Source organism: Rhinolophus hipposideros (assembly GCF_964194185.1).
Source record: "Rhinolophus hipposideros genome assembly, chromosome: 24".
In the NCBI taxonomy this organism is placed as follows: Eukaryota; Metazoa; Chordata; class Mammalia; order Chiroptera; family Rhinolophidae; genus Rhinolophus; species Rhinolophus hipposideros.
The window spans coordinates 13734697-13746706 of record NC_138070.1 but is presented as its reverse complement, the minus strand read 5'-3'; the positions used below and the strand labels follow the sequence as shown (position 1 = coordinate 13746706).

General features: G+C 47.5%; 1 protein-coding gene across 5 annotated transcripts in view; it reads left to right on the top strand.

Annotated features, from left to right (window-relative positions):
• UBE3B (ubiquitin protein ligase E3B) overlaps nt 1–12010 on the top strand; it is a 54653-nt gene that overhangs the window by 25933 nt on the left and 16710 nt on the right. For all 5 annotated transcript variants that reach the window (XM_081037817.1, XM_081037818.1, XM_081037816.1 and 2 more), the window contains exons 15-19: nt 1439–1610; nt 3409–3527; nt 4165–4279; nt 5010–5109; nt 9705–9824. In XM_081037817.1, the coding sequence (XP_080893943.1) occupies nt 1439–1610; nt 3409–3527; nt 4165–4279; nt 5010–5109; nt 9705–9824 (626 nt within the window). The remainder of the gene's footprint in view (nt 1–1438; nt 1611–3408; nt 3528–4164; nt 4280–5009; nt 5110–9704; nt 9825–12010) is intronic.

Genomic DNA, 12010 nt, shown 5'->3' with positions numbered 1-12010 from the left:
GCTCTCCAGAGTGTGACATCGTCATTGCTCTCTCAGCTGCTCTGGCTTCAGCCCTTACTGAACTGGCTGAATGAGTACGATGCCCTGAATGAGTGTTTCTGTGCACACAGTGAGTGCCCTTTCATAGAGTGAGGGTAGTCGCTTTTCTTCTTTCGTCCCGTGGGAGCTTATTTGAGACCTCTACAATGTAACTGCCTTTTGTTTCTCTTTTAACCCATATTTAAATTGTGAAATTGCTGTATTTTATAACCACATCCTTCCACCCGTGAAAATGTGAGGTCAGAAACCTTTAGGGATGCTAACTAAATGATGTTACACATTTCTTTGCCCCCTTTACAGTTCTTTTCAGTTCAGCCTCTCGGCATCCTTAAGTAGCCTTGATTGAGTCTGTCATCCTGCCTCCATCCCAGGCTAATACATCTTCCCCCAACAGTTCTTTGTTCGAAATGAAGTAATTCTATCAAATGAGAGGAATTATAGGGAATCAAATATAAGGTGACTCCCCCTTTTCTGAGGAATAATTTGAGGAACACAGTGTATCGTATGTTCAGTGACACATGGAACTTCAGAGCCAGGCTTTCTAAGCCAAGAGCTGCATTAATAGACTTAAAATAGTGATGTAATCTGTATGTCTGAGCCTTGTAGCCACCAGGAAGCAGACTCAGAATGTCCTCTGCTTTGCGCAGGGTTAAATTTTTGTACTGGACAGTATCTGCTACAGTCACTCATTGCTTTCCCATTTTTAACATAAATAGAATCATGGAAGTAGATGAGAGAAAAGCTTTGCTAAATGTGGGTGAGCCTGCAAGATAGTTTCACGTACAGGATGACAAACTACGGCCCCGTGGTTTGGATACGGCCCTGTATCCAGCCCAACACTTGCTTTTGCAAATAAAGTTTTGTGGTAAGAAAGCCACATCCATTCATTTACATATTATCTATGGCTGCTTTTGTGCTACAATGGTAGCATTGAGTAGTTGTGACAGATTGGACCACAAAGCCTAAAAATACCAATTCTCTAGCCCTTTCCAGAAATAATTTGCTGATCTCTGATTTAAACCATAAATGCTGAGTCAGACAGGCCTGAGTTCTATTCTTGGCTCTTACACTTACTGGCTGTGTGACTTTGAGCCACTTAACGTCTCTGGTCTTTAGTTTCCTTTTCCTAAGATGGAGATAACATTGGGTTTCGCAAGGTGGAAAGGAGAAAATGCATGCGAAGTACTCAGAATAGTGTCTGGCACATAGTAAGCACCATTAAATGTTAGCTGTTGTTCTTGTCCTCATGCTGATAATGATTGTCTTAGTAACTATACCTTCTTTCACACACATCTAATGTTCCCTAGTAGGTGTAAGTGTTTTGTTTTCCCAACAGATAGGGGAATCGGGACGAGATGGAGCCCCCACCTGAAGCTTGGGTTTCTCTATCCTTTTCCAGGTCTCACTTACCTTGATGACCTGCTGCCCAAACTGTGGGCGTTTATCTGTGAGCTGGGGCCCCACGGAGGGTTAAAGCTCTTCTTGGAATGCCTCAACAATGACACTGAAGAGTCTAAGCAGCTCTTGGCCATGCTGATGCTGTTCTGTGACTGCTCCCGGCACCTCATCACGTAGGTCGGCTGCTGTGGCCTGAAGGCCTTCGCTAGAGGTGGAGACCAGACTATAATATCAGTCAGGAAGCAATTGCTGATGTGATTACTGCTCACGTTTGGTCCTGTGGGGCAGGGTCATTAGAAGAATTAGACGAGAAAACGTTTACAAAGTGGGCAGCATATAGTAGGGGTTCAGCAATTGTTAGTTCCCGTCCTTTTCGGGGAGCTGAATCCTTTTAGGGTCAGTACCACTGAATGTGGGCTTTGGGCTCTCCTGGAGCTGGGTTCAAATCACCTCAGCCATTTTATGCACTGTGCTAGCTCGTACTAGAAAATTCCAGAGACAGGGAGCCAGGGTACAAAACCTGGCTTAGCCACTTACTGAGACACTGGGCCAGAGGCAAGAGGCTCTGCCTCTCAGCCTGTTTCCTCATCTGTCTATCGATGGGAACAACAACAGCACCTACCTCTTCGCTACATGGCAAGGATTGGATGAGGTAATGCACATAAAGTGCCCGGCATAGCCTCTGGCACATAGGAAGAGCTCGGTCTGTGCTGGCTCTTACTTTTATCATGGTTACGGACGAGTTGCTTAACCTCTCTGAGCATCAGTGTTCTCATTAGGAGCATAGAGGTAACATTACCAATCTGATAGGAAGTAAATGAGAAACGGAATGTCAAGTGCTTAGAACAGTGCCAATTAACAAATGTTAGTCCCATGCAGTCTATTTGTTCTTCCACCGTGTTTCCCCAAAAATAAGACCGGGTCTTATGTTAAGTTTTGCTCCATTAGGGCTTATTTTCAGGGGATGTGTTATTTTTTTCGTGTACAACAATCTACATTTATTCAAATACAGTCATGTCGTCTTCTGGAACATCGTTATAATGTACTAATTGCGTCCGTCTGGCTGACAATCATAACTGGGGCTTATTTTCAGGATAGGTCTTATTTTCGGGGAAACACGGTAGCTTATGTGTCTACTTGTGTATTTGATATTCTTTTAATTCTACATTTTTCCCAAAAGGTCAGTAAAGAATTATTAGAGTGGACCTCAGGCAGTTATGTTTAGGCCAGACGACATTGTTAGGAGGAGATCGGGGACATGTAGGTGGCAGATTGGGTAAGAATCACAGAGGGAAGAGCTCAGTGAGCAGTTAGAAGAAAGAGCAGGGGTGTGACCCTGAATTTCTGGGTCAAGGGTAACCCAAGAGTGAGTCATATTCTAAAGTGAATGGAGCATTTTTAGGAGATTTTCAGGTACAGACGTATTTTACATGGTTCATTTATTCATATATTCTTCCAGACATTATTCATTCACTCATAAATACTTGCCGAGCACCTACTAAGTGCCACTAGTATCTGTTGTAGATGCAGACGCAGAGTGCCAGTCAAGATCCCTTGATACTCAGGCATGATTCAGGCATGAACTAAAGTGTCACAAATCCGTATGAATGAGAAAAATGGAGAGTAGCGCTTACTGGTCTTTCCTTAATTGTATTTTTTTACTTTTTACTATGGACAATTTCAAATCAATAGAAAGTAGAGAGAATACAGCATAATGAGCTCTAATATGCCCATCACCAGCTTCAGCAGTTATCAACTCATAGCCAGTCTTGCTTCATCTAAACCCCCTACCTGCACTCATCTCTTTGAAGCAAATCCTAGACATGATAGCATTTTATCTGTAACTTTTCCAGTAAGTATCTAAAAGATATCACTTATCCTTAACCTTATTTTGTCTAGTAAGAGGTGCAGATCTCGCTTTCTTTCCCTTTTCTCATCGGGAAATTGTGTACAATTTTCTGTCTGATTTAGGATCCTTGATGACATTGAAGTTTATGAAGAACAGATTTCATTCAAACTGGAAGAGCTGGTCACCATCTCCTCTTTCCTGAATTCCTTCGTGTTTAAGATGATCTGGGATGGAATTGTAGGTAAGGTAAAGATGGCAGCCATCGTTCAACTGATGTTGCAAGCAGGGGAGCCAGGGTCTATCCCCTCAACTCATTCTTAGCCTTATTGTCTGGCAGCATTCACCGAACACGCACATTTCTTCACATAAGTAGAAGTTTTATTTCTTCAGTTTCTATCTGTGACCTCTTTAAGTTAGGGGTATGTTTAAAGAAGTCTTGTCCTCCCATGTGTTTTTCAAGTTGTACATGTATGTGTCAAAGGTTATTCATGATGATTACTTTCTCCCTGAATCTCCTTTTGATTCTTTGAGCTGATTTCCATGAAGATAAAGCCTGGGCCAGGTCACACTTCAGATTAGAGGCCACCCCCTGAAGTGTTTCCAGTTGTGGATTCAGTACCAAGTTTCTTAGAATCTAAAGGTCCTTAAATAAGGTACTAGGGGGAGGCAGCGTGAGGGGCTGTGTCTGAGGGATTCTCAGTTCCTACAGACACTTAGAACATACCCAGGGTGCCTTTCGGTCCTGTTGGTTCCATGTAAACTTCAGAGTGAGGGACATGAAGACCTTGTTGGGACTTGATGATGATGGGAAGAGACAAGAGCTCTCCTCCAGTTCTAGTCAGCTCCATGCGTGTGACTCTCCGGTGTTTACCCCACAGAGAATGCCAAGGGCGAGACTCTGGAGCTGTTCCAGTCTGTCCATGGGTGGCTGATGGTGCTGTATGAGCGGGACTGCCGGCGGCGCTTTGCCCCTGAGGACCACTGGCTGCGGAAGTGAGCACAGGGCTGGGAAGGCATTTTGGGAGCAGGGGTGCCCGAGTGCTCGGCGGACAGGAGTTCGTCCCTCTCCTTCCTCCTCCCCTTTCATCCCCCTGAGGAAAGCTGCTGTTCACGAAGCCCCTGTCAGGACAGGACGTGTCCTGTTAAGTCGCTCCTGTTAAGATAGGCGTACCGGGAAGATGCTTAGAGCTCATGGCAACAAAGCCAGGTCACACTTAGCAAATGTTTCTGGGCCAGGCCAGGAAGAAGAGTTTGCACCTGTACTGAACAGATGATGACACATAAATGGCAGTTTTCTACCAGCAGAATTAGGATGACAACTACAGCTAGGTCTTTTTGAGAGATAGGGTCGGGGGGATCGTCCGGCAACAACTGAACGTAAGGTCATGTTCAAATTCTGTTATCAGTGACATGTCAACTCTAATGTAACTCTTGAAGTGATGGCACTAGCGTAGGGACTGGCAGACTTTCTCTGTAATGGGCCAGACGGTAAACATTTTAGGCTTTGCAGACTGGACGATCTCTGTTGCAACTACTTGATTCTGCCGTTGTAGCGTGAAAGCAGAGACACTTTGTAATGACTTAGTGTGGTTGTGGGCCATTGAAACTTTACAAAAACAGTCAGCAGGCACGATTTGACCCTCAGGCTATCGTTTGCCAACCCTGCACTAGACAGTAGTGTTCTTGTTTTCATTATCCCAAACCCATGTCCTTTTTTTTTAAGGGATCTCAAACCTAGTGTGCTGTTCCAGGAACTGGACAAGGACAGAAAACGGGCACAGCTGAGCCTGCAGTACATCCCTCATGTCATTCCTCACAAAAACGTGAGTCGCACTCAGAGCTGGGCTCCTTGTGTGTGTGTCTCTGTTCCCCCACGTGGTTCCTGACTTTCCATCCCTGTCCTAGCAATTGGAAATGAAGACATGAGATCATTCATTCAGCCAATGCAAACAGTGATTGGCTCTTACCTGTGTTGGGTAGTAAGCTAAGCGTTGGGGTACAGAGATTGAAGACAATATGAATGGGCAGTTCTGACAGAGCGGGGTGTATGTATGCTACAGGGGTGGAAGCTATAGGAGCCCAGGGAAGGGGGCCAGGAGCGTAGGCAAAAGTGGGCCATGTTTAAGGGCCTCGGGTGAGAGATCGCAGTGGGTACTACTGGAGAGCTAGATGTATCGTTTGGCTGGAGAGACTAGAAGGCAGACGTCAAGAAGCTGAGGAGGTTTTAGGAGTTGAAACAGCAAGGACCTTGTCAACCAACGGTAGGACCTTGCATGTTGTCCAAAGCCAGTGGAGAGCTTTCAGCTTTGGAGGCACCTGGTCAGAGCTCTACTCGAGAAAGTTCTTCTGGCTGTAGTGTGGGGCAGTGGCTAGAGGCAGAGGTGTCACAGCCATCCGGCCTGGTCTCGGGTGGGGTCAAGGAAGCAGAAAGATGATAAGGTCAAGAGACTTTTAAGGAGATGGCACTAACAGGCCTTGGAGAAAGATGACACTCGGAGGAATTCAGATGATGCTCATGTTTCTGGCTTGGGTGCCCAGGTGCCTGGGAGAGCCATTCCCTGACATAGGAGCAGGGCCAGAGCAGGTCTGGGAAGTGCTGGCGAGGTCAGCTTTGAGTAGCCAGCATGGGAGGTGCCCGCAACTCCTCGGGGCCATTGGCTGCGTGGCTGTGGGGCTCAGGAGAGAGGCCTGTCCTGGAGACGGGACCTAAATCTCCTAACTGCATTTATGGCCATGGATGAGGTGCTCCGGGAACCAGACGGAGTCAGAAGATCAGGGCACCGAGGCCAGAACCCTGCAGGACCTGGCCCTTGACGGGCCAGCGCAAGAAGAGAAGGAGTCATCAGAGGGAGCAAACCAGCAGGGCGTTATGTCACAGATCCAAGGGACATGAGAGACAGCTCACGTCCCTGTTTGTAGCACGGTACCGGGGCCATTCTGTGCTCCTTGGGAAGACGCTCTTATAGGTCTACATGTGCCCTTTCCTTTCTTTTTGTCTTTTGACAAAATAGACATTTCTAGAAAAGCGTAAGTCACATGTTTGTAAATTAAATCTCACTTTTCAGAGATCTTGCTCCCCCTCACTGCTCTCTGATCTTGTTTCGACCTTGACGTTAATACTTAAAATTGCCATTCTATACCCTCCAGCAGTGATTCGCAAATGGATATGGCTGTTTAAATTCTTATTATACTTGACAGCAGAGCCGCTCAGAAATGAGGGGCCTCGTGGAGATGACTTCATCACACGTGCCCTCCTTGAGGGAGCCCCTTCAGCTGTCTCCCTGACCTTGCCTCAGATAGAGAACACGCAGCTTTGCAAAACAGGCCATTCCGTTGCTTTACTCTTCCCAATGATGGAAATTCTGGCTCGGCGTAAGCTGATTTATTATACTTCTCTGTAACTTCTGCCCTTTGGCCACTGAAGATGGAATCTCTAATCTGAAATTTGCAGACATCTCTCGTTTGCCTTCTGAGTCTGTTTCTAAGGGTAGCAACCTTCCCTTCTCCAACTATTCCTCATTGAGGTGGTTTCCAGCCCTTCGTCCCTTGGGTCTAGTCCAGTTTGGTGGAGTCTGACTTAAAGCACAGCGCCACGTCCTGGACCTGTGTGTCCATGAGTTCAGCCTGGACCGTAGCATTCCCGTATCGTGATAGTCTGGAATCTCCTCTCCGTGTATCCATAGCTCACAAACGGTGTGCTGGGGTGCCTTGGGATATTTTGAGTTTTTGAGGGGAACACAGTGAAATCTGTTGGATGCTGTTATGAAAGTACTACTAGCTAGGGTTCACAGTTTCAGCTTTTTTTTTTTTTTATGATGTCATATTTTCTAAGCTGGGTTTTAAAAAATGAAATTTAAAAATCTTTTTTTCAATGTATTTTTTTTACAATACGATTATTACGTTCTTAGCACATAAATACTTATTACGTTGTTAGGAACTAACTACCAAGTAAATGGAACTGTTAAGTATTGCTTTTGACCAAGGAGTGCCGTGAAAATACTGCTGAGCCTTTAGGGGTACTGTGAATGGGAAAGTGGGAACCTCTGGAGAGTAGTTTGCATGATTTGTGAGTCCAGAGTGTATTCTAACCCTCACCATTTTTTCCTTTTGCTTAAGATTGCCATCAAGGCTTTCTGTCCTTGGCTCATAAAATCTTTCTGGTCCCTCCCTTGGGAAAATAGGGCCCTTCCTCGTCTCCTGGCCCGTCCTGCTCCCTGTGATGGCACCAGGAGGTCGGGGAGGGTGTCTGAGGTCTGATGCGTTAGAGCCACAAGGGCACACTTGTCGCCTGTCTCGGGCTGCGCTTCACGGGGGGCGTGCCACCTTCTGCCATGATTCATTCGTGCTGGAGGGTAAAGGGTCTCCCCAGTCCTGCTTCCTTCCCTGTTACCACTCTGCTCTCGGTCCCTAAAGGCTGACTCTCTCCCTTGTTCTTGATCTCACTCAAGCGGGTGCCTTTCTCGTTTTCCTTAACACTTTTCAAAGCCCCAACTCTGCCGAGTTCACGCACACAACACTGCTTCCTCTGCACTCTTCTTACGTTTCGCTTGTACACATTCATCTCCCAATTGGGACTTATAGCTTCTCTCTCTCGTTTTGGCCTAGAAGGCTTAGTGCCATGTGGGCTGGGCAGCAGCTGTGTGGTGTGGTGTTCTGTGCGTGGGCTGTGGGTTTGAGTCTGCCCACCCGCTGTGTGACCTTGGGTGAGTCCTTTTCTGTATCTGCAAAATGGGGATAATGATCCTTAACCAGATGTCGTCTGCTGTTGCTGAGGTCTTACCGCCCCTTGAGAGCTGGTTAAGTTAACCACCTTCCACGCACCCTGGAAATCCAGAGCCCCATCCAGTCTTTCCTTGATTCCTGCGAGGCTACCGTGTTTCCCCAAAAATAAGACCTATTCCGAAAATAAGCCCCAGTTAAGATCATCAGCCAGATGGATGCATTTAGTACGTGATGATGATGTTCCAGAAGAAGATGACATGACTATTTGAATAAACATAGATTGTTGTACATGAAAAACTAAGACATCCCCTGAAAGTACGCCCTAATGCATCTTTTGGAGCGAAAATTAATATAAGACCCAGTCTTATTTTCGGGGAAACACGGGCACATACTCATGGGCACCTCTGCAGCTCTGCTTTTGTGTATGCTCTCTCTGCCCCATACTGGGTGAACCCGGATGTGAAGCTCATCTTCTGCTTCACGTTCCATAAAAAGACACCCCCTGTTCAGCTGGTCATGCTAACGATGTGGGGTCCCCGGAAACCGTCATGCTACATGGCCCCACACAAGGTAAATACCTGTTCTGACTGCCTCCAGTTCCCCCGCCATAGAAGGGAGAGGCGGGAGTGCGCTCCTCCCACGTCGCCTGCCTCCTCTCTCTTCCTCCGCTCTCGTCCTCTGCGCTGTCCTGTCCACATGGCCCTGGAGCCCCAAGCGCTTTGCAGAGCACTTCAGCCCTATTTCTAGACTCATGAACCAGCCACATCGAGCTGCTTTGATGAAAGTAGCCCTTACACCAAACACATCTCTCCTTAGGGAGCTGTTGGCAGTTGCTTTTTCTGTTGTAAGCATGTTTCCTTCATAAGTTAACACAGATGATCCAATGAAATGCACTCTCTCTTTGTACATAGTTAATCCTTAGTATTACTGTTGTTCTTGTTACTGTTCTTATTTGTGTTTAACAAAGCTCTTGACTTTTGAGGGGATTCCCATTTTTTTTAAAAAAAAGAAAAACTGCTGTGGTTGGATTTATGTATTCATTCAGCTGACGTTATTTGAGTGCACTTATTAGAGCCGTGAGGCTCAAACCCAGCATGGGGGAAAGGGTCAGTGCTTGCCTAAAGGAGCTTATCAGAATCTTGAGAAAGGAGAGAGAAGGTTCTTTTCAAACAGTAATTGAGAAATATTACCAGTGGGACCACGGTGTGCTGGAGGGCACACAGGAGGCAGATAAAAGGTCAGGAACCTTTATTCTGTAGGATCATTTCAAAAATTTCTGACAGTGAAAAAGATTGCCCTAGAAATGTTTCTGTTTTTTAAATTTATAATATTGATTTCCTGTAAAACAGGCGCGGCTGTGTAAAGCCGCCTCTGTAAACTTGTCTTGCCACCAGGTTTTCATGGTGCATTATTGACTGATTGCTCCTAGGCTGTTCTTTGCTGGCCTCTAGCTGCAGCCAGACGACTCGTTCTGGAACCTTTATTCTTTGGCATGTATTCGGTTATATTTTTAATTCCCAAGAGTGTTTGGGGGAATGTTTACTGTCCCCCAAGTCTCTTCTAACCTGCAGCACGTATCGAAGTGTCCCATTCTGGTTGCAGTTCATGTGACGTAAATTTCGTTCCTTTCGTACAGTGTGTTTGAGGGAATCATCCGTTGTTGACCCTGTTTTGGTCTCACCTTTGCTCATTTCAGAGAGTTCTCCTGTTCCGAAACATGGTTACCAAGGAGAAGGAGAAACTGGGGCTCGTGGAAACCAGCTCCGCCTCCCCGCACGTCACTCACATTACTATCCGCCGCTCCCGGATGCTGGAGGTGAGAGAGCCCAAAGAAATGTGCTCTGGGAAATGTGGGGTTTTAGTGGATGACCTGTTGCCTCTGAACTCTTCTTGTCACTCCTTGACCTACTGGCACTGACATCCAGGCTGTGGGAGCAGGAGAGCGGCCACTTGTCTCGTTTCCTGGTCTGAGCTGCCTGATTAAATGTGTCCTCAGTGCCTCAGACCTGCGGTGCTCCACGAGGGTCCCTGGGCTAGAGCATCAGACACTTCGTGCCTCTTTGAAATGAGGACAGGAAGTGCCACGTGCAGACATCTCCCGGCAGGCACTTTGCCCAGACGCCCAGCTGTGACTGTGGAGGCTGGAATGTAGGTGTCACAGAGCCCTACTGGGAAAGGCATTTGTCACAGAGCTGGCAGTTCTTTGCAGTCAGAAGCTTAGGAGATAAAAAGGAAGTGGCCCACCTTAGCCAAACAAAGCCAGTGTCCCAGGTTATCACGGTGTGGCGACTTCATGCGAGTTCGAAATAAGTGCCTGTCCTCAGAACACTTTGCCTCCATATGTCAGTAGACATTGATTTTGTGGGAACAAGACCCTGAGTGCTGTCTGCTGGACATTGTCATCGTAAGTGTCTGTACCTGCGATGTCTGCCTGTGCGTGGCCCGCCCCCCCACGGTTGTGCTGTGCACAGCCTGCCTGCATGTGCAGGTCCTGCCAGCGGTGGGATTGGTGACTGAGCCCCAGGGACCCATTCCCAGGAGACCCTTGGCCTGACTGATTTGCCCGCGCTTGCGCGTCAGACGTGTTATCACGCTCCAGCCACAGTTCCTTCCTAGTAGGTCGTGCCGCGCAGGGCAGTCATGGCATCCCAGGACAGGCCATGGCCACAGAGCCAGCCACCAGCAGACAGCAGTGGCTGCAGCGCTTCCTCCCTACATGCTGACGTTTCTCCCTGGCGGCGTTCACACTCCTTCCCGGAGCCCTCGTTTAGTTTCCCTGACCGCTGGTGATGGACGCTGAGGTCTGCCGGGAAAGGCAGCATGCGGTAGATGATGATATTTTTTGACATTGGTAAAAGCAGGGACAAGCCTCGTAAGTGCCCACAGGGACCTTGCAGGGCATGGGAGTGAGGAAAGCTGGCTGAGAGGGCTGCAGCGCAGGGGCACCTTGTGTACACACTGAACAGATAGAAATGTCCCTCACTTCCACTGCTCTCCTCTGCTTTGCAAACACAGCCCTCAGTCTAGGTGATCTCCTTAAGAGAAAGAGCCCCACAAGTGAGTCGGTACATGACAACTGACATCGAGCTTTCGTGTCGGGGAGCAGTAGAGAGTGGGCAGGTGGAGAACACGTGCTCCCTCAAAGCACTCAGCGGAGGTTTGGGCTCCAGGATTCTCTCGTTTTTTTAAGAGAAGGCTACATTCAGGGTTTTGTGTGAATTCCCCAGATCTTTTGATGTTGGGAACTAATGATATTTTGTAAAGTACCTGGAAGGTCAGGTAACTGCTGTCTTCCCACCAAATTCAACCTATGGGTCACTGGTTGGGGACTTTCACTTTGACTCGAAGCGGAAAAAGCCCCGTCGTGTTGTCCATACTCGCTTCTCCAGCACTTTCCCCAGCTGCACCTCTCTTGTCTCTTAAATTCCTCCGTCCCACCACCCATCCTCCCCCTCTGATGTGACCAACACTCACAGGAAGTCTGGGGTGGCAGGGACTCCGCTGTCTCCTGAGAGGGATGGAGTCCCCAGCCGACTCCCTCCCCAAGTGTCGTTGCTTATGGGAAAGTCACGTGGCATCCTGGCTGCCCGAGCCAGCTGTTTTAAACACATCGCTCAGGGACGTCAAAGGAGGGATATCTGTCTTAAGTTTTAGGCAAAGTCTGTTTCCTCTTTACGTCCCACTAGAAATGTCTCATTGTGAAATTGATCACTGGTGTCCCTATTGAATTAGAGGGAGAGGGTCATTTATTCCGTTACCATAGTGTTGTTATGATCTGGTGGTTTGATTAAAACATGGGAGTCCAGTGGCCTTTGCTTGATTTGGACACAAGGGGGCATCAAAAAGTTGATATTAGACTTAGATATCCAACGCTCTTTTTCCTGTTTCCTTTTTAATAGCATGTATTGAATGAAGGCAGTGCTTCTGTATCAGGTGACCGGGTGTTCTCCTGCAGGAGGACTTGCCCTCACAGGGTGTGACCTGGGGCTGGAACTCGGGCAT